This window comes from Haliotis rubra, unplaced genomic scaffold, assembly GCF_003918875.1.
Source record: "Haliotis rubra isolate DU_JTF1 unplaced genomic scaffold, ASM391887v1 Scf1068, whole genome shotgun sequence".
Taxonomy (NCBI): Eukaryota; Metazoa; Mollusca; class Gastropoda; order Lepetellida; family Haliotidae; genus Haliotis; species Haliotis rubra.
Window position 1 is genome coordinate 188691 of NW_025764968.1, and position 27016 is coordinate 215706.

At 40.0% G+C, this 27016-nt stretch overlaps 1 protein-coding gene across 2 annotated transcripts; it reads right to left on the reverse strand.

Moving 5' to 3' along the window:
* Positions 1-2438: 2438 nt before the first annotated feature.
* LOC124279210 (monoglyceride lipase-like) lies at positions 2439-25780 on the reverse strand. 2 transcript variants are annotated; one of them, XM_046715027.1, is made up of 8 exons: positions 25478-25780; positions 16205-16311; positions 14671-14807; positions 12031-12141; positions 10305-10394; positions 9042-9094; positions 8447-8609; positions 2439-7519 (listed from the first exon to the last, which is right to left on the reverse strand). In XM_046715027.1, the coding sequence occupies exons 1-8, from the start codon at positions 25594-25596 to the stop codon at positions 7421-7423; spliced, it is 879 nt and encodes a 292-aa protein (XP_046570983.1). In that variant the 5' UTR covers positions 25597-25780; the 3' UTR covers positions 2439-7420. The 2 variants fall into 2 exon arrangements, with proteins under 2 accessions (XP_046570983.1, XP_046570972.1); XM_046715016.1 differs by having other exon boundaries at positions 10305-10391; positions 12028-12141; positions 25478-25776.
* Between the last annotated feature and the right edge of the window lie 1236 nt (positions 25781-27016).

A 27016-nucleotide genomic window follows, 5' to 3' on the forward strand; every position in this document is an offset into this window, starting at 1 on the left:
ATATGTCCCTAACTATTTTTGTCCAGTATATTTACAATAGTGATGAAATATATGTGCTCTGAATATATTCATTGTACAATGATGGAATATATATACGGTATATATATTTACTATATATTTATATATTGCTGAGTGTGGCGTAAAATTAAACTCACTCACTCACTCACTGTATAGTGGTGAAATATATATACAGTATATATATTCACTATAGATTATCACTGTACAGTACAAGATTATAATGTCATTTTGATCTGTCACCTTCAATACTGGTACATTCTGCATATTTAACATTACCTTGATATTAATATGTTTAAAACATGAGTATACCACTTGATATGAAGTATTAACTTACAGCAATACAGACTTGTCTTTCGCCTACATCCACAATGCATTCCACGTGTTCTGTCTGTGCCAAATGGATACATGTATTTTGTTCTCATCAGTTCATATTTGCTTCAATTTTGAATCCAAAGATTCCTTTGGATGATTACTATCAAATTATGTTTTTAAATATCCTGTATATAAAGATGGTTTTGTAAAGATAAATGTTGCTGTGATATTGTGTAACCATGGTTACCTGTGTGAAGTTTTTAACATGATTAATTCTTATCTACAATCACAAAACTTCGTACACAATGTAATAAATGTTGGGGAGAAAGTTTCTGGCAGAAATACGGTAGCTTACCGGTACCTCACCAGATGGAAAGTCAAGTGAGTTTATGTCAAGACCTGTTTGTCCAGTGCCCTGCCTCCGAAACCTCTTCTCAGAAATCCCAGTATAATCAAGAGGTTACAATCTGCATTTTTGCAGCTATATTGAAAGAAATATTTATGACTACTATTCAGCCTATTTTGTTCAGAGTTTAATGATAATTAGTCTTTGTTTAGTATCAACACATTCTGTTTGTTTTATATGTGTAATATTTAAAATTTTGATCTGGCTCTTAATTTCTCTCAGAAATCATAGTTGACCGACTTTAAGATGCACTTACATTGTACTTAGATTTTATTGTTGGTATGTCATTTAGGCAGAACGTTTTGGAATATCTGTACTGATAGCAACTATTGTCACATGTCTTGTCGTTATGGCAACTGTTCCCTGTATATTCAGTCTCTCTACTGTACGTCACGATATGGCTGAGATATTGCCGATGTGACGTTAAATATTAACTCACTCTCTACTGTACTATATCACTATTTCCAATCCTTAGGTTTTCTACAGTGTTTGCTGTATGCCATAGATGATATAACACTGTCTGGGTATCATCATCTTATCTTTATACAAATGTTTCAAGGCTTCTAGTCTCTTTACAAGGTGTATACTAAGTAAATATATTGATATGATATGTACTCATAATATTTTTTTAATCATATGAATATAAATGGCTATTTGGGGTTTAGAAATTAATGGTGTTGCGATACTTTTTTCCGTGTGTATATATATTACATGCAATCAGAAAACGACATTTATGTGTGAGGTAAGATAACTCACATTGTTCTCAGTTAAGCAGGCAGTTCTTGAACACCTTTGAATATGGCTCTAACAGCAATGTTCAAACATTTAGGTGCTGAATGTTGGTTATGGTGTAAATAGGTTAGACCATAGTTAATACAGCATGCTGCTTGATGTTTAAAGTGACCACAGGATGAAATCTAGACATTAGTGTAAATACAAGAGCAAGATAACTCAAAACCTAGCGCTATTTCCTTTCTTCATGCCACTAGGATTTGATATGTTCATTGTTTTGGCAAAAAGTACAACGTGCGGACGACTGAGGACTTAAGGGGAATGAGCCTCTGTTCATTGTACTGCATCATCTCACAAAGTTTCAGGGTGTATAGTCAGCATGGTATACGTCAGTTAGTGCCCCCTTCTTCGGCAATATGAACTAGATATCACCCAGGGTATTAGTTATATTTATAGCTGAGAAGATAATAAGCTGTACTTATACTACCAGAGATTGTTTTGGCAGGTTGCATTTCTATTTTACTTCTACCTTGTATGTAGATTTGAACCACCATATAGGTGGAATGTTGCTGAGTGCGGCATAAAACTAAACTCACTCACTGTATGTAGATTTGAGGGAGCTGGCCTTTGTTCAGAGTTTTAAATCAATGCCTAAAATGCCTTGTTTGTAATTGAGAAATAGTGAGTGGATTTTGTGCTCTCAAGCATCCAATCTACATCAGTTACATATACATATCTCATTCTAATCATATCATCCATATCACAAACGGGGGTCACGATTTAGATGGTTCCAGGGCAAACGAGCTGTGGTTCATCTAAAATGACACAAGTTCCAATCAGCCAAAGACTGTATGTTACCTTACTGAGTTTACAATGTTGGTGGCGTGTCACATACTATTCATGTAAATAAACACATTACCGAGGCGGCATCTTCTTCTTCTGTATCCAGGGATCAAGTCAACAGGACACATTTAGGATCAAATATCTTTATGACCAAATATCTTTATGACCAGCAATGCAACAACTGTCAAAAATAATGACAACATAAGTGTGTACAGGTATTGACAAAAAATACTTTGCTTGCAGAACCTTGTAGATGTGTTAATTGAGAGGCATATTTTCTTGTTTCCCTGAAATAATTGAGCTCGCAGTATGTTAGGGTAAACCTGACATCCTGCTGTGATGTTGCTGGAATATTGCTAAACGTGGCATAAAACTAAACACACACACACCTCTTGACCAGGAAATCCTGGTCTGGCCCAATCTTTCCAGGTGAGTGAGTGAGTTTAGTTTTACGCCGCTTTTCGCAACATTCCAGCAATATTACAGCAGGGGTTTTAAACATTGTACATATGTGGGGTATCGAACCTGGGTCTTTGCTGTGACGAGCAAATGCTTTGGGGTAGCCTAGTGGTTAAAGTCCATATGGTGTGTGATCATCAAAGTGATGATAGTGAAGGATGGAAGGGAAGCTTCACATTGGAAGCTGTTTTTTATTTTATAATCGGATATAATAATGTTACCTATAATAATAACAAACATCTTTAAATACATTTTTAATACATTGAGAATAATTGCAATTCTTCAAATACAGAGGGACTGATTATCAAATATTTCCTCTTAATGCTAAATCCCAAGCCCACTGTGTAACAAGATGTAGTTTGAATGCTGATGGTTACGGCATAAAATAACATTCACTCTATGCCCAATGGACTTGAACCTGAGACCCATCTAATAGCTAACAGATTGTTCTACACTGGTTAATCTGGAACTACAGAGTTCAAACCTGTTTGACAAGACACAGCCACCAGAAGTTTGCGGTACATGAATCTTTCACAATACTGAAAGAATACAAAACTACAATGTATTAAAAGAAAACAAATTCAGTAAGTAAAAGCTATTTTAGAATATGCAAACAACTCCCTAAATACACATACACACACAAACACACTAAAATACAAAAGAAAAGATACAACTGGAATATACAAAAAACTCATTTGGTGCACCATGAAAAGTCCTTCTGAGATACTGATTTCATCTTAATATCCAGAGGATCACGAAGAAGAAAATAAAACTAATCTTTTCATAATTTTGTACTAAAAAATGAACTGAGGATCATCTGATTTCTCATACTATTGTTGTCAATCTGTCATGCAAAAATAATGAGTGAGTGAGAATGGTTTTACGCCGCTTTTAGCAATATTCCAGCGATATCACGATGGGGACCACTCAATGACATATTACCTACAGTACTATGGTATAACTGGGTGAACCTTAACATTGTTTTAGTGGTGTCGGAGGGTGATTGAAACATCCAACAATGTAAGGTACATCCTCCTCTTTAAACACTTTGGGTGATCGTAACATTCACTCATGTATAAAGCGCTTTGAGCGTACACAGATGTGTGAAAAAGCGCTATACAAATGGAACTATTATTATTATTATCATTATACATCCTCCTCTTTGAACACATAATATGAACAAATACGGGAACAGTACAGAACAATCCACTTGTAACAGCTATATGACACACTTTTGTTCTGCTTTCCAACCTGGCACTGTCAATATCAACTGAAAATGAGAATTCTTGTCTTTACACAGAACACAGAGGTAGAGGTGGGTTGCAGACTTGTATCAAAGTGCACAGACCATCACACACAACTACATGTCATTAGAACATTTTAGACAATATTCATCGATCCTTGTACTTGATTATATGTTTATTGTGTCTCCATTCAACTGCCACTGCATGACACTAAACAGCTGTACAATCAAATTAGGTCTTCCATGATAGAAACAAGCAGCTATATCACATAGCGTATATATACGTGTCCAATACAACCTGGAGTGCCAGATAGTATAACAACTTCCAATATCATGAATGTATCAAAAAGATATTCATAAGAATATTTGTTTCAAAACAATACTCTAACTTAACTAAATTTATCAAGGCAGCAGTTTTGTTCAGAAAAATCATTTTCATTGCCTGTTGATGTTGATATCAAGCTTGTGAGCGAGAGAAATACTGTGCTAAGATTAGAGATGGATATTATGACTTCAAATACAAAGCTTTGGTGGGAAATGGGTGAAAAAATTACACCTAAAATAAATGGTGAAAATACTGTATCACATGCGACAAATGCTGAAGAAGGATACAAGTTCTACTTAGCAAACAAGCTTCATCGTAAAGATGTAACAATTATTTGAATCGACAATATGATGTCAAATCTGTCAAGGAGATACAAAAATATTCTTATAGGGTATGTGTAAAAGCATGCAAAAATAGCGCATGTGATAAGCCAGTTCTATTTGATAGGTCGATATGAATATGTAGGTTTTCACATGAACAACTGGGCTGGGACAGCCAACATGAACTCTCAGTAATTCTTGGTTCAAGATACAAAAATATCAGAAGGCATTTAACACTCAACACATTCAAACATTTTACATTTCAATTCATTTTATCATTTGTTTTGAGCAGAGTTTAGGTTCTGTAGATACAAGGTGTGGGATGTAAGATTGTAAAAGCCAACAACAGCATGCACAAAAACATCAGTAAAACCTTAAGTAATCGTGAAAATACTGATCAGCTGAATGACCTTGGCCCCCGTGCACAATGCAATCGTAGCAGTATGACTTGTAACTATTCGAGTTACGAATGTCAACTTCTTTATTATGAGGAACACAAGGTTTCGGAGTATATCCTTTCGTTGTGTTCCTCACAATGAAGAAGTTGACATCCATAAAACCTCTCATCCTTATGTGTATCCCTTCTAAATGCCACTCAAACACCTGATATCGGAGTGACGATCACTTTTGTCGCTAACCTTTGTGCAACAGGGCCATGGTGAAAACACAACATAAAATACTGAGACTATGTCACACAGATCTTGTCGGAGTGGTGCCTCTCAGGAGTCCTGCAGATCACAACACACCAAGAATAATCTGAACACACTTGGTCTTTGATGTAGTAAGCATGTGTAAACTGGAGTAAACTCACACGATATGGTAAACAACAGAATACCTATTCTGCCATAAAACTGCAATCAATAAAATAGTAGAAAGAAGCATTAAAGCATTTCACTGGTCCTATAAATGAAAATTAAATCTCCTCTAAGATGCTATAACTATACTAGAATGACAGGTGAAATTTGAACTTCCATTTGGTCAAATTCAGTGACAAATTCAAATTCAAATTAAAATTCAGAAAACATGTTGTTTATGGACATTGTGAAATACAACTGTTATCCATCATTTACTGTACCAGTCTTTCTACCTGAACACTGTTACTATATGGCTGAAATAATGCTGTTGTAAAGTTACATTTGAACTTTTAAACCCTACATTAACACTCACAGCTGTGAAACAGAGATAACGTTCCCCTGGAATGCACGGACATCATTATACACTGGACAATGTCACATGTTTCCATGATAACTGAACCTGTCTTGTTAGCTGAATGAGCAGAAAACCTGACTACATTTAAGTACTTCTGACAATTGTTGATCCAACATAAAAGGTAATTAACCTAGTATCGCCTCTGACAAGGCTAATTGCATGTTTTTCAAATTTGGGACTGAAAAAGGCACATACTAGTATCAAGAACAGAACCCAAATTCTGAAATATTTCAAAATAAGCAGCATTTTCAACCAATCAGATTTCAGGACACACTTCTATTCCTTTAACAACGATAAACGACCATTCCACTAATAAAAGCTTGCCATTAAAAAGCTATTTTGAAATAACAAAAACATCAAAATTGAAGCCTCCCACCTCATTGTTTTTAAGGCTTGGAAGGCAATGTAATAATCAAGCTATTGAACCTGAATATACATCACATTATGCTTCAAGAATTTCAGCACTAACAACCAATCAGCTGACTTGCCACCGACCGTGACTGACTGAGAGCTTATCATGAGTAATAATAACATACCCCCCAAACAGTTCATCTCAGCAAGGTGATGGAACAATATTGTTTCTGTTTGAATGTGTTCCGTTCATTAAAAACATGCCACCAATCAATATGAAACATATATGTATAAAAAATATCTTGATGTAGGAGCTCTCTGTGGACATTATGGAATTGAGCTGTAAAATATGCTTGATTTCATGCAAAAAAATATATGTAATACGTGATATCTGTGTACCGTAATACATATATCTATAACAGTACTCAATAATCCAATACTTCAAGGAATTCTTTATCAGGAATTCAGTATTTCATTAACTCTGATTTATGTGGAGACGCCATGAAATGTTCTTATAAGATTCGACTGACTGACTGAGTTTGGTTTTACGCCGCTTTTAGCAATATTCCAGCAATATCACGGCGGGGGACACCAGAAATGGGCTTCACACATTGTACCCATATGGGGATTCGAACCCAGGTCTTTGGTGTGACGAGCCAACGCTTTAACCACTAGACTACCCCACCGGCCCTGATAAGGATCGAACCCGAGACTCTGATATATGTCAGACACGAGGTTGGATGCCTTGTTTGTTGGTTGGTTGATTGGTTGATTAATGCCGTACTCAGCAATATTCCAGCTATATGGCGGGGGTTGGTAAAAAATCGAGTCTGGACCAGACAATCCAGTCACCAACAGCATAAGCATCGATCTACGAGATACGACGATGGCATGTGTTGACAAAGTCAGGGAGCCTGACCACCAAATCCCGCTAGTCGCCTCTTTCAACAAGCATGGGTTACTGAGACCAATTCTAACCCAGATCTTCACAGGTTTGGATGCATTGTTCTGTCCACAGGACCATGGGACATAACCCTGTTAGCAAGTTGACACAGAAAGCATGTCATGCACAGGATACCATGTTTTGTATAACAAATTGTTAACGGGTTTCTTTAAAATTAGTCACTTCCCATTTCAGGACTGAGGTCAGTTAAATGGCCTCCTCGCCAGGTGATAAACAGTGTAACTGTCAGCTCAACCAATCACATTCTCTGTGTGATCCAGTTGATGATGTCATCACGGACACCTGCTCCATCTTCACCAAGCTCGTTGTGCAGCTGATGCATGTAGTTTTCATAAATCTGGAAGCAAAAACATCAACTTCTGTACTTCTGAGCTTTGAATGATATTTAGATTCTGCATACATTGTTAGTGCCAAGAGCATGTTTATGACAGAACCAGCAAATTATATTTTTTAATCACAATATTCAAACCATTTATCATAGCTGCATCTTAATAAACTTCTGAAGCAAGTGGTTGATACTGGTTAATCTATGCCATCTAAAGCATGTCACATATTTTATCCTCTCAATCCTGAGTAGTTCGCTCTTACTGCAGACTAAGAATCCCTGAATCTTTCCTTGTGACTACCAGCTTGCATAACCTACCCCTGATCACCACAGCTGTTAGCAACTTTTATATCATGCCCTCAGAGCCCCACTGTGATATGTGACGTGCATATCCTTGCCCTCAATCTCAACAATGCAACCAAGTTGAATCCCTGCCCTCAATCTCAACAATGAAACCAAGTTGAATCCCTGACCCAACAGTGAAACCAACTTGACACTGTTTCTTTGCACTGTTTGTATGTTCCAAGAAATCCTTAATGGTGTGATTATAACTTCATTAAACCATGCATGCAACCACATCTGTTCAGTTAGGAGCTGGGATTACCAGCCTGACTTACTTTGAGAGTCTTATCCTTGCTCTGTGCTGGGACCATACCAAGCCTGACTTACTTTGAGAGTCTTATCCTTGCTCTGTGCTTGGACCATAACAAGCCTAGCCTGACTTACTTTGAGAGTCTTATCCTTGCTCTGTGCTGGGACTATTCCAAGTCTAGCCTGACTTACTTTGAGAGTCTTATCCTTGCCTTGTGCTGGGACCATACCAAGCCTGACTTACTTTGAGAGTCTTATCCTTGCTCTGTGCTGGGACCATACCAAGCCTGACTTACTTTGAGAGTCTTATCCTTGCTCTGTGCTGGGACCATACCAAGCCTGACTTACTTTGAGAGTCTTATCCTTGCTCTGGGCCTTCTCATGCAGCAGCTTTGATCCCGCTGGATCGCACATCTTGTCTTCGGTCCCGTGAAGGACTATGAAGGGCCACTCCACACTGCCCAGATTGGACGTGATGTCCTGCAGGGTGGCCAACATCTCGCTGCCCCATCTGCAACACATGATACTACAATCAGGGGACATAACTCACAACATCAGAGCTACTCAACTACTGACACAAACCCATGGAAATCCAACAGAACTGATCTTCAGCAACCCAAGCTTGTCTGCAGCCGTGAAATATCTGGGATAAAATTGGTCTTATCTTAAGAGGTGACTAAACGGGATTGTGTGTCAAGCTTGCTGACTTGGTTGACACAGGTCATCATATCCCCATTGCTTAAATAGATGTTTATGTTGTTGATAACTGTATTGGTTGGTCCATACTTGATTATTCACAGACTGCCATCATATATTGCTGGGTGTGGCATTAAACAACAAACAAACAATTGATACTCCTTCTTTTCAATGAGACATCCTACTCTCTCTCTCTACCTAAAATATAATACGAAACAATTGCACAATTTTTTACTTCAGATCTCACCTTGCCTTGAGCTTGCCATGATACACCAGGGGGTCAGTATCATACTTGTGTACCTGTAACATACAGACAATAGGGTCAGACATTACCACAAAAACAATGGGAATAATAACATCTGTATTTACATGATCATTGTGTTAATGGTTAGCTTCCAGCAGCCAGCTGTCACAGATCTACTAAGGAATTGACACAATTCTCCCTCAACTCAAATTGCTACTTTTACTGCTTAGTTTCAATATCTGCTTGGAAACAAGGGCTTTGAAGCTGGAACGTTGTATACAGCATCTCTGAAAAACTGCAGTTCCAGGATTTTAATCTGAGTTTCTACACGACCATTACTATTGTCATTTTGGCAGTTCAAACCCCTGCCAAGGGACTTGCATTAGTGTTTTTTAAACTGGATATTGTTTTCACTGCAAAACCGATATTTGTTCATTGAGCCTAAATATTCTTGCAATGATTTCTTAGTTGTTGCAATTACTTTTCTTGTATTTTGTAAGCATTTTCGGAGACAATAGATTTTTAAATATAAAATAAGTACTTTTCACTTTCCAAACAGTGTCGAGCAACTGATCAATCAAGTGAAACTCAGCATCAGGTAGTGTCTCAATAGTATGTTGTTCCATTTGAATGTTAAGAACAAAAACACAAAGTACAAATAGGGAGTTTTGAGTTTGAGAAATATTTGAAACAATCATCTTTTACCATTGTCATTGCCCTGGTGACCTCGTACTGTAACTGTCTGATTATCAATGTGAGAGTTTGATCTGTATACGAGTGTAGGTGATTGTTTGTAACACTGTGCTGAGCATTATTCTAGCTGACAATTGGCTTGTAAATATTTTAGTCAGGACAGGATTTTCCAGTAATTGATGTCACGAGTAACAATCCATTATCCCAGATAACGATGACACACTATTTACAAAGTCAGCGAGTCTCACCATGCGATCGAGTAACAATCCATTATCCCAGATAACAATGACACACTATGTACAAAGTCAGTGAGTCTCACCATGCGATCGATTACATGGACTGTTATGAGGATAGGTTGCTGGGCAGTTGATGCAACCTGGAGTAGCTAAAGGGAGACAATCAGCACGATTACATGGACTGTTACGAGGATAGGTTGCTGGGCAGTTGATGCAACCTGGAGTACCTAAAGGGAGACAATCAGCACGATTACATGGACTGTTACGAGGATAGGTTGCTGGGCAGTTGATGCAACCTGGAGTACCTAAAGGGAGATAATCAGCTCAATTCACGTACCACTTCAGGATCCCGAGAAACATTCTTGCTGTCAAGTTTGATGATCGGGAACTGGGGAAACATTCGACCAACCAATCGCCCGACAGTGATCTGTAAAAGAACATGTACTTGTAACACTGAAAGATCAATGCTGATAGCTTGTTATCATAATATTGGACAATTCTAAGTGATTTTGTGGAGTTTGGTTGAGTGGTTTAATGGCTGAGTGAGTGAGTGAGTTAGTGTTATCACAACATTATGTGGGAGGAAAGCACAGAATGATGCAGGTTTTATCATTGACATCACAACTGAAAAGATTTTCATAATATACTATTCAACATTTGCTAAGGACCATGGAATTGGTCTGCTACAAAGCAATTTCATCTGATAACACTGGATTTGACCCTTTCTCACAAAGTATCAATACATAACAGCTATGGAAGCCGTTCAGGGCCAACACCGAACTACAGGTGGTGACACAACATGTGTCAAAGTCTCAACTATGGGCTCAGTGCCTTTGAACCACCATCATGCACTACAGCCTGACACGACCTTCTCATGCTGCCAGCAGAGCCCTGGATCTGCTCCGGTGGGAGACCATTTCTCCACAAGTGCTTCTCAGAGATCCTGTTTGGTGCATGGCTGAACCACACAATTTGACAATGCTTGTCGGAGCAGGTTCCATGTTCTATAGGACTAAAACCATGGGCATGGGATGGCCACTCCATACACTCAGTTGTTTGTGTTGCAGATACTGTTCTATGACTCCTGCACAATGTGGATAAGTGTTGTCACACATAAGGTTGAAGTCATACCCACTAACTTCTGCATAAGGTCTGATGTGGGCATCCAAGAACTCATCTCTGTAAAGAATCCCGACCATGGTGCCATTTGCAAGAATATGACGATCCGTTTTACCGTCCAAGCTGATTCCAAACCATATTACAGTGAAACCTGCCAACACCGGCACCTGTCTAATCCAGCACACTGTCAAAACCGGCATAAAATTTTGGTCCCGCCATTTTACAACGATATTATGATCATTAAAACATTGTCTAATCTGGCACCTGTCTATTCCGTATTCCAGCACGACTTTTCGGTCCCAACATGCAATTTTAACTGTAATTAACATTGTCTAAACCGGCATGGGTACGAGCAGTCCAATCAAGGACCCATAATCCAATACACTAATTAATCCTCTTGTCACGCAAGATAATCAGGAAGTAGTGATTGCGCGGTGAATCGAACGCTCTAAGCCGGCATGGGTATGAGCAGTCCAATCAAGGTCCCTTAATCCAATACACTCCTCTCGGCACGCTAGATAATCAGGAATAAAGAGATTATCGAGTGTAAATGGCAGCCATGTTCGAAAATGATCGTCACTGTCTAATCCGGCACCCTGCCTAAACCGGCATGTTATTTCGGTCTCATGGGGTGCCAGTTTAGACAGGTTTCACTGTATAATGGAGCCACTGCCATGTCAGTCATGTTCAGCAATGTTAACATCTTGTGAACTTCTATATCATTCAATTCTCAAAAGTTTACGTCAACTATTCCTTGGATCTTAGCAAATGTTGAACAGCGTAATATAAGAAATACCGTTCACAGATGAGAAGAGATGGAACAGTGTACAGTAGATTGTTGACTTTAAGACAACTTGTCAATCCATGGGACAGATTTTGTCTGCCTTAATTGGTGCCTGCTTTGAAATAATGTACGAGTATTATCTTCCATGTTTGACCTTCACCTTGACTGGGGTGGCCACATTTGGGTCTGGGATCACAGCAGGGCTGATTAAGATGACCCCTTTGAAGAAATCAGGCCTCTCCATGGCTGATTTGATTGCAATAGTGCCTCCCTGCAAAAGATAATGTGCATTGTAAATTCAAACCTGCTCTGGCTTTCATCCCAGCGTCATTATTTACTTTCAAACTAACTAATTCTATCCACTTCATCATGTATCTTAAGAACATCTATTGATGGAAATTAATAATCTATAGTTCAAATCTATATTATCTGAAGTTTGGCTGGCTGTGTGGCAAGAACACAAATCCAAAGCTGCTAGACCATCAGTAGCATGCCCCAGTGGGTATTGTATCAGTAGCATGCCCCAGTGGGTATTGTATCAGTAGCATGCCCCAGTGGGTATTGTATCAGTAGCATGCCCCAGTGGGTATTGTATCAGTAGCATGCCCCAGTGGGTATTGTATCAGTAACATGCCCCAGTGGGTATTGTATCATGCCCCAGTGGGTATTGTATCAGCAACATGCCCCAGTGGGTATTGTATCAGCAACATGCCCCAGTGGGTATTGTATCAGCAGCATGCCCCAGTGGGTATTGTATCAGCAACATGCCCCAGTGGGTATTGTATCAGCAACATGCCCCAGTGGGTATTGTATCAGTAGTATGCCCCAGTGGGTATTGTATCACATGCCCCAGTGGGTATTGTATCAGCCCCAGTGGGTATTGTAACATGCCCCAGTGGGTATTGTATCAGTAACATGCCCCAGTGGGTATTGTATCAGTAACATTGTATCAGCCCCAGTGGGTATTGTATCAGTAGCATGCCCCAGTGGGTATTGTAACATGCCCCAGTGGGTATTGTATCAGCAGCATGCCCCAGTGGGTATTGTATCATCAGTATCAGTAGCATGCCCCAGTCAGGGTGCCCCATTGTATCAGTAACATGCCCCAGTGGGTATTGTATCAGTAGCATGCCCCAGTGGCCCCAGTATTGTATGTATCAGTGGGTATTGTATCAACATGCCCCCCCAGTGGGTATTGTTTATGCTGCTTTCAGCAACATTCCAGTATCAACATCTTGGCAGTGGGGGACCCAGAAATGCCCCGGGTCACACAAAGTACCTATGCCCCATGGGGAACAAACAGATTTCAGCATGAGCAACATGCTAACACTTAAACCACTAGGATGGCAGGGGACCCAGAAGCGGGTCACCAAAGTACCTATATCCTTACAAGTATTAGGATGCCCCCGCCTTCCTTACAAGTATTAAGAAACAGAAAAATATTATATCTGAACAAACACTTGAAACTGCCATTGCAACAACTCTTACGTGTCATTTGCAAACTATTTCTGCCTAAATATCAGCAATTGTGTTGCTGTTGTGTCTGAAGACATGTGGTACATATACAACACGTACATCACCTCACCATACAATGTCCTAGAACAAGGGCACCTCACCATGGAATGTCCTAGACCAAGGACACCTCACCATGCAATGTTCTACTTCAAGGACACCTCACCATGCAATGTCCTAGACCAAGGACACCTCACCATGCAATGTCCTAGAACAAGGACACCTCACCATGGAATGGGGGCGGTGGGGTAGCCTAATGGTTAAAGCGTTGGCTCGTCACGCCGAAGACCCGGGTTCGAATCCCCACATGGGCACAATGTGTGAAGCCCATTTCTGGTGTCCCCCGCCGTGATGTTGCTGGAATATTGCTAAAAGCGGCGTAAAACCAAACTCAGTCAGTCAGTCACCATGGAATGTCCTAGAACAAGGACATCTCACAATGGAATGTCCTAAAAGGACATTTCACCATGGAATGTCCTACAACAAGGGCACCTCACCATGGAATGTCGCAGAACAAGGACATCTCACCATGGAATGTCCTACAACAAGGGCACCTCACCATGTAATGTCCTAGAACAAGGGCACCTCACCATGGAATGTCCTGGAACAAGGGCACCTCACCATGGAATGTCCTAGAACAAGGACATCTCACAATGGAATGTCCTAGAACAAGGACATCTTACCATGAAAAGTCCTAAAACAAGGACACCTCACCATGGAATGTCCTAGAACACATACATCACCTCACCATAGAATGTCCTATAACATATACATCATCTCACCATGGAATGTCCTATAACATATACTAACCTCACCATGGAATGTCCTAGAACACATACATCATCTCACCATGGAATGTCCTATAACATATACATCACCTCACCATGGAATGTCCTAGAACATATACATCATCTCACCATGGAATGTCCTATAACATATACATCACCTCACCATGGAATGTCCTAGAACATATACATCATCTCACCATGGAATGTCCTAGAACACATACATCACCTCACCATAGAATGTCCTATAACATATTAATCATCTCACCATGGAATGTCCTAGAACACATACATCACCTCACCATAGAATGTCCTAGAACATATACATCATCTCACAATTGAATGTCCTATAACATATACATCATCTCACCATGGAATGTCCTATAACATATACATCATCTCACCATGGAATGTCCTAGAACACACATAACCTCACCATAGAATGTCCTATAACATATACTAACCTCACCATAGAATGTCCTATAACATATTAATCATCTCACCATGGAATGTCCAATAAGAAAGACTGGAACGGCGGGGAACTTCTCCTGTATGAGTTCAATATGGTGGAACACATCTCGGGTGTACTGAGAGAAGTGGTCGATGTGCACCCTGTCACCTTCACTCTGTCCATGGCCGACTAAAACCAAGAAGAAATATCAGCACTACTTCATCCTCCATGAACACTGTTTCATGAACACAATTTTACGTTTCATTCTTGTTTACTCACAACATTGGGTACCAGCTCACTAATCTTATTCTTACACAGTTCACTATTACCTCATTCGCCTATATTTAATTTTAATACATTTTGTAATCAGTTGTTTATTTCACTGTCCCCCAATTTTTTTCTAATATATTAGTATCCACAGATTTGTAAAGAAACCACCAACAACGTCCATGTTTGAAGGATGCCCTGACTGTAATAAGGTTCGTTTGTTGTTTAACACCGCACTCAGCAATATTCCAGTTACAGAGAGGCGGTCTGTAAATAATCGAGTCTGGACCAGACAATCCAGTGATCAACATCATGAGCATCGAACAACGCAATTGGGATATGATGACATGTGTCAACCAAGTCAGTGAGCCTGACCACCCGATCCCGTTAGTCGCCTCTTACGACGAGCATGGGTTACTGAAGATCAATTCTAACCCGGATCTTCATGGGGTACGACAAGCATGGGTTACTGAAGATCAATTCTAACACGGATCTTCACTATTCAGTTATCAGTTAGACATACAATGTTCATTTTCCATCCTTCCAAGCAATATGAAGACAGCCTCTGTGTGTGTGTCTGCTTCTACTTCAGAGATGCCAACCCTAATTTAGCGCAATTAGTATTTTGATTAAAAGATTAGTATTTGTTGGCCAAAATTAGCATGAACTTTTCCAAAGAATTTTCATAGTAAATAAAAAAAAACTTAATATATAGTCTAAGACCTTGTTATTAACGTTATACTCAACTAAATGAGTAGTAAGTATCAATATATACATTGATACTGAATATAATGTGATTGAAATTTATAGTGTGTGGTACATATGCTATTTAATAATTTAATTTGAAGTATTATTTTTTTAAATCGTATATTTGTACTGCTATCATAGTCACGTATTGTGTTGTTTTTTTCGTAACAAATACAATAAAATCGTATGGGTTGGCATCTCTGCTACTTGTCCAGACTAACATCTATATCATCATGATAGCCCAATGATATACCACACTACAGTTTCAACATGGATACCCTACTCTGACACTGCATTCTGATGCCACTCTTTGTTTCTTGTTTTACACCGCACTCAGCAATATTCCTGCTATATGACGGCAGTCTGTAAATAATCGAGTCTGGACCAGACAATCCAGTGATTAACATCATGAGATACGATGACCTGTGTCAACCAAGTCAACCGGGATGACTAGCCAATCCCGTAAATTGCCTCTTATCAGAAGCATGGGTTGCCGAAGATCAATTCTACCCCTGTTGGACACCAAGCTCACCAGTCCGTATCATATTCCCCCGAATAGGACTGAGACTTACTGTGGTCATGTGAGAAGACATACAGGTCCTTCTGGGTGAGCTGCTGTGCCAGCTGAGTGTACCACAGGCAGTGTTCCCCAGCACCATGGGTAATGAAAACCAAAGCCCTGAAACAAACAATACTGGGTTAGAAATTATTTATCATGTTTGCTAATGAGGTATGCTAATCATGAAGATGCTGTCATGTGCCCTTTGCAACTTAAGTGTGCCCCAAACAGATACTTTTCATACATCTTGTAAGTTGAACAACATTTCACCATGACCTAGATAATATGAACTTGTTATTCACAAAGTTTCGAAGTTCCTTTCCTTTACTGTACTAGGAGGGACTGTGGGTAGGCTTATGATTACAGTGATGGTCCTCATGCTGAAGGGCTGGGTTCAATTCTCCACATGGCTAGAGTGAGTGAGTGAGTTGAGTTTTACAATGTTGTTAGCAGTATTCCAGCAATATCAATGGCCGAAGACACCAGAAATGGGCTTCACACAGTGTACCCATGTGTTACATTGGTCGAATGTGTGAAAGTTTCAGTGAAACCCATTTCTGATTACCACCAAAACACTACACAACAAACAAAAGACATGATCGCCTGACCAATGATCATACAATGGGGACATATGGTGGGACTAGCTGTCTTATCCTAGAATCCTGTTATTTCACATAAATCAGTCATCAAAAATTAGCAGTGGACAAAGTTGATATAATTGATGGCTTGCATCCTGATAAATTATCACTATTAGTGTGGATTTGTTTCTAAATCATGACAAATCCGATGAAGCAGGACAATGAGATAGGAATTCTATCAGTCAGGCCAAACTTGTGTTTCTTGCTTTTCTGATAATTTACAGGTCAATGCTTTATTTAGGGCTTTAGCACTACAGGGAGGGCTAGGCTGTAGGGAAAATATTGTGGTTCAGGGACTGTGAGACTACATTGCAGGGAAGGCTAGGCTGTAGGGAAAATAACATGGTTCAGGGACTGTGAGGCAGACTACATTGCAGGGAAGGCTAGGCTGTAGGGAAAATAATATGGTTCAGGGACTGTGAGACAGACTACATTGCAGGGAAGGCTAGGCTGTAGGGAAAATAACATGGTTCAGGGACTGTGAGACAGACTACATTGCAGGGAAGGCTAGGCTGTAGGGAAAATAATATGGTTCAGGGACTGTGAGACAGACTACATTGCAGGGAAGGCTAGGCTGTAGGGAAAATAATATGGTTCAGGGACTGTGAGACAGACTACATTGCAGGGAAGGCTAGGCTATAGGGAAAATAATATGGTTCAGGGACTGTGAGGCAGACTACATTGCAGGGAAGGCTAGGCTGTAGGGAAAATAACATGGTTCAGGGACTGTGAGGCAGACTACATTGCAGGGAAGGCTAGGCTGTAGGGAAAATAACATGGTTCAGGGACTGTGAGACAGACTAGGAGGGCTAGGCTGTAGGGAAAGTAACATGGTTCAGGGACTGTGAGACAGACTAGGAGGGCTAGGCTGTAGGGAAAATAACATGGTTCAGGGACTGTGAGACAGACTAGGAGGGCTAGGCTGCAGGGAAAGTGACATGGTTCAGGGACTGTGAGACAGACTAGGAGGGCTAGGCTGCAGGGAAAGTGACATGGTTCAGGGACTGTGAGACAGACTAGGAGGGCTAGGCTGAAGGGAAAGTGACATGGTTCAGGGACTGTGAGACAGACTAGGAGGGCTAGGCTGCAGGGGAAGTGACATGGTTCAGGGACTGTGAGACAGACTAGGAGGGCTAGGCTGTAGGGAAAATAACATGGTTCAGGGACTGTGAGACAGACTAGGAGGGCTAGGCTGTAGGGAAAGTGACATGGTTCAGGGACTGTGAGGCAGACTAGGAGGGCTAGGCTGTAGGGAAAGTGACATGGTTCAGGGACTGTGAGACAGACTAGGAGGGCTAGGTTGTAAGGAAAGTGACATGGTTCAGGGACTGTGAGACAGACTAGGAGGGCTAGGCTGTAGGGAAAGTGACATGGTTCAGGGACTGTGAGACAGACTAGGAGGGGCTAGGCTGTAGGGAAAGTGACATGGTTCAGGGACTGTGAGACAGACTAGGAGGGCTAGGCTAGGCTGTAGGGGGGAAAATAACATGGTTCAGGGACTGTGAGACAGACTAGGAGGGCTAGGCTGTAGGGAAAGTAACATGGTTCAGGGACTGTGAGACAGACTAGGAGGGCTAGGCTGCAGGGAAAGTGACATGGTTCAGGGACTGTGAGACAGACTAGGAGGGCTAGGCTGAAGGGAAAGTGACATGGTTCAGGGACTGTGAGACAGACTAGGAGGGCTAGGCTGCAGGGAAAGTGACATGGTTCAGGGACTGTGAGACAGACTAGGAGGGCTAGGCTGTAGGGAAAGTGACATGGTTCAGGGACTGTGAGACAGACTAGGAGGGCTAGGCTGTAGGGAAAGTGACATGGTTCAGGGACTGTGAGACAGACTAGGAGGGCTAGGCTGTAGGGAAAGTGACATGGTTCAGGGACTGTGAGACAGACTAGGAGGGCTAGGCTGCAGGGAAAGTAACATGGTTCAGGGACTGTGAGACAGACTAGGAGGGCTAGGCTGTACGGAAAGTAACATGGTTCAGGGACTGTGAGACAGACTAGGAGGGCTAGGCTGTAAGGAAAGTGACATGGTTCAGGGACTGTGAGACAGACTAGCATAGACACTGAGTCATGGCTATGCCGAAGGGTTCAGTTTCACACTCCAGAATCAAGACACTGTGATGATATATCAGTATGAAACCACACATGACAGATGAACATACTAAGTGGTGACAAGGTCATATTACTGAATCTTGATGCACGTTTCCATCCTGGTTCATCATGGGTCAATGTGATAAATGTCTCTGCATTTCATATCCCTGAACTTGAATTGCACCATGCAGATGTGCTAATTACCAACAATGAGAGATTTTTACGAGGCCTATATTTGGTCTCAAGTCTACAGTAAATGTCTGCTAAAATTCCAGACTTGATTCTGAAACAATTCTAACTTCCATAAACATGGAATGTTGTGTGTTGTTTAACACCATGCTTAGCAATATTGCAGAGACATGACAGAGGCCAGTAAACATAGTCTGGACCAGACAATCCAGTGATTGATATCAATAAGAACAATCCACACCATCAGGTTGAGGTCATCAACCAAGTCATTGAGTCAAAATACTGGAATCTGGACCAGACAATTCAGTGATTGATGTTATGAGTGAGTAAGTTTATATGGCGCGGTCTGTAAATAATCGGGTTTGGACCAGACAATCCACTGATCAAAAGCAGGAGCATCAGTCTATGCAATTGAATTGGGATACGATGACATGCTTCCCTCGCTTCGGTTTGAAAAATATTTTTTTATTTTTTATTTTCTATTTGCGCTACAATTTGCCTGTGGGTCAATGAAGACCAATTCTAACCAGGATCTTCATAGGTCCATATCAACATCAAACATTGTCTAACTACTGTGATTGAAACCAAATTTAAACAATATTATTGGGTCATATAAAAAGAATGTTAAAGCTTACATGCAACGCAAAACACAACTTTGCAGATTCTGATACTTTTCGGCATGTACTTTTTTATTAACACCTATGTAACTTACAGTAACTTAAGTATCAAACTTAACTTAAGTATCAAAAATGCAAATTCAACTCATAAAGATGAAAAATAATGCGATGAAACACACACGCACACACCCACACACACACCACCCCGAAATCAGAGTTCAAACGATTCACTAAAATCACCCCAGCTGGGGTCAAAAGTGGTTTCAACAGCTGTGCTGTGCTTCGCTCATAGTGCATGCGCAGTGAATAGGTTCATGCAGCTTGAGGCGGGATGCCTGGATTATAAGATCGCGAGCAGGAGTAGTCTAATCTTGGTTGTGTACACCAAAAACAAATAGTAAATACTCGTTACATAAAACAACCTTGTTAAGGATCTAGATCTACTCAGCTATGTGTCAACGAGTGAGGCGTTGGACATTTCAAGACGGAAAACCTTCGCTGGTGGTATTTTTCTAATATTTTGACTTTTGTTGATATTTAACAGGCACAAGCTTTTTATATATTATGACAGCAGATTACAGATTTAACTGTTTATATAATTTCATTTGACTATTTCACCACACGTTCTTCTTAACAAGTCACTTTCTCAGTTCGATACTTAAAAGCAGCGTCATTATTTAGCATTGTCAGAATTTCTAACTGTGATACAGATATGCCTCTGTCACAGACATAACTCAATGTCTGTTTTATTAACACCTATGTGTCTGCCTGCCTGTCTACTAATGACAATATGCAATACACAACTTCAATCACTGACCACATGCAATTAGAACTTAACACCTATCAGGCTATTCACCATAAACAAAACGCATTGATTTATGGCTCGTGTACCCGGTTCTGTCTCTGTCACATATGTAATTACACAGAGAGGCAGGTGTGATACTTGTACACATGGCATGTCTATTGATTGCAAAATGTTATACACAAAAATGAGCATGTATTTACAAAACCCAACATCTCTATACACACACAAAGAGCCCTGAGTGTATCAGCAAATGAACCAGCCAATAAAAGCCTTCATTACACTTAAGTGCACGCCCACCCCGCTTTGACTAGGATTCGGAAGTAAACCCAAGTACAAAATATTGCACTTTTGATTTGCAATGGTACGCTTATAATTTTGTTAATTTTTTTCTTCAAAATCAGCAATGTATACTATATGTCATGAATAAATGATAATTGTGTTTTAATTATGTTTCTTTTTTTGGTTGCATCTAAGCTTTAAGAACACTGTTTTGTAAGTAATAATTGCGGCACCACACACTTGTGACATGAAATATGTTGATTTCATGCAGATTCATTTAGCAATTTAGCTCAAGGTTACTTCTCTGATGTTTGTCGAATATTGATTGAGATAATTCAGTTCACAATTATATATCTCTATGATCTATATGGAAAGCCAGCCCTTGTCTTCGTAGGGTTATATAGCTATAAATACTCGCTAACAACATGACTGTGACATGTATTTCAATGACACATAAGAGTGGTGAGCGAGCGAGTTAAGTTATATTAGTTTTTAGCAGTAATCCAGCAATATTACGGCGGGGGACACCAGTAATGGGCTTTACACATTGTACCCATATGGGGAATGAAACCTGGGTCTTTGGCATGATGACTGAAAGCTTTAACCATTAGGCTACCCCACCACCCCAACGGCCAATAAGAAGATCCTTTACTTTGTTTTAAACAATGTAAATGGTGCAGTACAATCAAAGGACTGACAGGCACTTAGTTGTTGAAATTTTTTTTTTCCAGATAAATGAAGTCTATGTCCTAGATAAACCAGGTTCACAGCATATGTAGATGGTACTTCTATGTCCAAATGAAAATGATTAAATCAATTCATAATTGGCTTACAAAACAAACCTATCTGGGGGGTTTGACTAAAGCTACTGCCTCAGCAGTATGTAACAATTGAATTTGATTTTATAGGATGATATGCGGACTTGGTTGCAGCTATGCCTTCGTAATATTTTATGTGCCCTTTTGAGTTTGTTTGATTATTTTACAGAATAGGTGAACACACGTAGCAGGAAATTATACCAAGTCCAAAATTACCTGATCAGGTATTGTCACTGTTCATTGTCTCATTCTGTCTCTTTTGGCAATATTCCTGAAATAACATAGCAGAGGACACCTGAAAAGGGCTTCACCATGAGCGGAATAGAACCTGCATTTTTGGCATGATGTGCAAACACTTTAACCATTATGCTAACCCACCACCCCTTCTGACTGAGAATGGATCAATAAGGAGAGTAAAATAACACCAATGTCTGTAACTAGCTTTTAATCACTAACTCCAGTTTGTTTGGGTACAATGATGAACCTGGTGTTGTCTAAAATTTGTGATTAGATCACAAAAATTCAGTGACATAAATTATCTGCAGTACAATAAATAGTGTCAGCCCTGCCTGTGTGTAGTGCAGTAAATGAAGGATATAGTAACTATCCACATACGTTATGGGTCCAGAAATTAGCAGAAAGAACATGTTAATACAATATGATCAAAGCATCCAAGTTGATGGTGTAAAACTGGCCGGAGGTGAGGTGAGGTGAAATTGGCTTTATCGTCGTGCTTGAGAATATTATGACGACGTGCATGCGTGTGTATGTGCGGCTGCTTGTACTAGCCCAGACTTAAGCTGGTTTTATAGTGCTAGCTCACTGAGATACCATGCCGCAGTGAAGCATGAATACCCCACTCAGACACATTATACTGACTCCGAGCCGACCAGTCCTTGTTGTACCCAATAATGCTGAGTGCCAGGCAGGGACCAACAAGTACCATATTTTAACGTCTTTTGGTATGACGCGGTCGGGGATCAAACCCGTGACCTTCCGCTCTCCGGGCGGACGCTCTAACCACTACACCATGGAGGCGGTTAACTGGCCAGAGAGAAGAGTAGAACCTGTCTTGACACCACAAGGGGCAGTGGGATAGACAAGTGGATAAAGCGTTCACCCAGGTTTGATTTCCCACATGGTACAATGTGTGACACCCATTTCTGGTGTCCCCTGCCACGATATTGTTGGAATATTGCTAAAAGGGGCGTAAAACCAAACTCACTCACTTAACACCACAGGGGACTTTTGGTTTGGGTAACAAATCTGCCTACCATATTTATTGTTATGTTTAAGCTTTCTCCATTTCGCCAATTACATTTGGTTAGAGCATATGTGATACAGCAAACATGTAAGCAGTGTTAACAACTAAAATCTGCTAAGTTTCCATGTTTACCATACAAGTCAAAGTATGACTTTTTTCCTATACGAGTTACTATACAGGTCAACATGTCTAAATACCTCCAAAAAAATGAAATTTGCAACAAATCTTTGATAAGTGTATCATGTTTATAAACAAACTGCTACTATGATAATTATCTCCCACAGCGCACTTAGACAAATAAGTCACCGCTATATGCTTACACCATTATTAAATGACGCAATGCTAAAGTTGGGTCACTTCATATGAGGTGCTCCACGTTCAACACAGGCCCACTGATTTATGAATTGCTTATATCAGCTGACAGTTTTGTTTATATAGACTCCTTCTTATCATGTTAATAGTCGTACATTGTTAGCTTTAGCTTGTTCAGCCCATGTTTCGTGATAAGCATTGCCATGATAGGTTGCAAACTGGCCAGGGTAGCCAGATTTGCTTACTGCACAAACTAAGAAATATACGTACAAATTAATATAGAATAAACATGGAACAGCTGGTTTATATATATTTATGACCTACAGGGTTGGAAATAAACAAATTCATAAAGATCTCACTACACATGCATTTTTTGCTAGTATATTAATTATGTTGTTCATGCTGTTGATCACTGGATTGTCTGGTGATTACTAGTATTCACAGGCCAACGCCATATAGCTGGAATATTGCGTGTGGCGTTACACAACCAAGAAACATCACAAGGTCGGAGTGAAACCATGTCATAGCTTCAGATTATGGACACCATTAAACAATTTTGTGTTTCTGAGACAGTGGTGGGGATCAGACTCTGACTTGTATGAAGCATGTCTATCATCATATCTACATGTTTAAATCATTGGGTTAGTCACTGGATTGTCTGGCCTTGACTTGATTATTTAAAGACCAGCATCATTTAACCAGAACATTGCCCAGTGCAGCATTAAACAGCAAACAAACATACAAAACAAAGCATTGCCCACAGCACATGCAGTAACTCGGGTAATTTTCAACATCATATTATATGCTGCTGAAACTTGTCACCACTGATCTTCTTGATCATTTTGTTAGTGTAAGTGTCATGAATGAAACCCAAATGTTGACATGACATTTTATCTTCTCTCATGTATGATAGTCTTTACAAAAACACAGTGGTGTAGAATGGAAGCATACATTTACTGATGGACTTTTTACTTTTTGCTGTATAACTACTGGCTAGCGAACAGTTATCGCCATATTTTAGCGGTGTTTACAAAATTGCTCCGCCGTTTGTTAAATTAATGAAACAGAATTAATTACGATACTTAATTAGCTATTCACCGATGTGTCCAGCCCGTTCACTGTCGCTGATCATGTTTTTATATAACGCGGCGGAAGGGAATCATGGAAGTATAAATATATGTTTTCTCACAACTAACTGCAACAGTTATCGCCATTCAGATTTTCTCATGCCACTCGTGAAATAATATAATTCATATCATACAGTAACCTCGAATAATTGATTGTGTGACTATTTGAGTGTTTTTTTAACAGTAGATTGATAGGGAATGAAACAATTAATGACTTGTGAACCTGAACTTGCTATTATATAGGTCGGTGGGACATTCCCCCACTAAGTTAAAAAAATGATAGGGTTCATAACTTTATCTGTAATTTTTCTCTTATATGTTACTTGCCGTGAAGAATTGTCTTTTGCTGTCCTGTATTGTTGTCAAATACCGTAGGAAAAAATACCGAAATTGTAATTAACCGGAGCTGCGCCCGTGTGATGCTGATGTATTGGCGATAACTGTTCACTAGCCAGTACAGAATCAGTTCGCCAACAGCTTAATTAGGATTGGGGTTAGGTTAGAGGTGAACGAAAACATTCTACAGGGGAATGATATATGATTAAGAAATACAGTTCGCACTACCCACATGTATAGTGTAATAAAGTACACTTTTGCCCTTAACTATTATATTTAAAGTACAAGGACTCTTGCACTTTATTGCCTTATAAAAATACTATCAGGCGCCTTTGATCAGAGAAACATCTTAGAATTAGATTCATATGATATATTTCTTTCCAAACTTAACTTATTACGACTGGCAAACACGATAACAAACTTATTCGCCATTACAAATAAATTACCTGTCGGCTTAGAAAAGTGACAACAAATGCCCACATGGCGTTTGTTATGACAAATAGAATACGTGTAACCAGAGACCATATTATATGGTCTCTGGTGTAACCGATCAATACTTGTGGATATAATGTATGTAAACTCTTGCACCTGAACAGGTGTTCGTTCATTTGCTCAGGGTCGTTATCATGACAGTCCAGCCAAAGTACGGTATGTGTCTAAAAGCTGTACCAGAACCTAAATATCAGAAGCTACACTGGTCGTCCTCATGTCATGTTCGACCATGCGTGCTCTCACTCACCTTTTCAAACAGTCGGCTCTCGCCATCGAGCACTGGACACATTCGAGAAAAACACTCTCACAATTACTTACTTTGGTTTCGTCAATCCTTCCTCTTCGCTCCAGTATCGACAAAATATCTTCTTCCCATCTTTGTTGGTAAAAAATCCCTCATATTTTGTATCTTCGGACCTGTGTTTATCTTCCGACATGTTCACATGTGCCCCCTGTCAAGAGTGGTGGTCGTCTGGTGTCAAGGTGAAGGACAGGACAAGCACCAGTACAGCACGCCCTCTATAAATAAAGCTAAGCACGAGACTGATAGCAAGTGTTTTCAACTGCGTCTGAGTACATTTAAGATGACAGTTGATTAGATTTGTTGATCTGTTAATCAGCGATAATGACAGAACAACGGCATGATCATTGGTGAAGAAAACAATTGTGAAAATTAATTAACACCATGCAGTTGCATACAATAACAATTAAATAATTCATTAGCATTTATTAAATATTAACCCGCACTTTTAATTACGTGGTGTATATACAAAGCACGTAGTCTGGGGAAATCCAGCCGTTTCTACGTACAATATGAGACGAGATGGAATATAAATACTTTAAAATATCATATCCGGGATATTTGACCTATTTTCTCTATAAACTTGTTGAAATGATTACGGAAGCAAGGATTTCCCCAAGATAACGATAGCGCTCGCTCACTTAAAATTCTATGAATTGGATTTAGTCATACATTATAGACTTGAAAAGTATTACTTTTCACTACTGTACAGCTGTTCAGATTACCGTAAAACCCTGCAGTAATGTACGTAAGTCCTCTACTGACTAATTAAGCTACACATGTATGTACCTCCAACCAGGAACTATATAATTCCTGTTCTGCTGCCCATGTACTCGATCATATTTCGTGAGTGGGTCGTTGAAGTAATACGAGCTTTTACTTCAAGTAGACCGTAGTCCTACCAATAAAATATAATAGTCAAGGGGTTTAGATCGTTTCAGAAAGCGGCACACAAAGTTGCGCAAAAACATACAAGAACGAGGCTTTAGACCTTGTCAACCAGAACTCGTCACTATCTGCCGACCCAGTACTGTAGTAATGTGTCATGATGATTTAACCATAATTTGGTATCTATCTTACCCGGTTGCTGTAAGCGGTGTTTGCTTTATGTTGCCGTTTTGAATATATTTTGTCATCAATGTAGATACGGTTTGCTGTACTCGTGTTAGTTTTATTACTCCGCCGACAGCACTTTGAGGCATAGGTTTTAACAGAGAACTAATCATGTTTTAGCATTAGACATTCGGATAGTGATTTCCAGAGTTCAGTACGCTAAATAACGAAATAGGTCTGTCTAAATAACTCGATCAAGTGTAGGTATTACAATGGCAGCATCGGGGCCATTATGAACAAGGCCACCAAACTGAGGGTCGTATCAGCTGAATCAGTTAGAGTCAGGCATGCGGGTCAGCTGCTTGTCGCTAATGTTAGAGAATGACTGACCACTGACTCACGCCATTGTGGGTGAGTGCGGGATACTTCAGGCTGACCAGACCGGTATCGCAGCACAACAATAGGCAGTCTGACAAGGATTCGCCCGGGGGTTAATGTAGGTT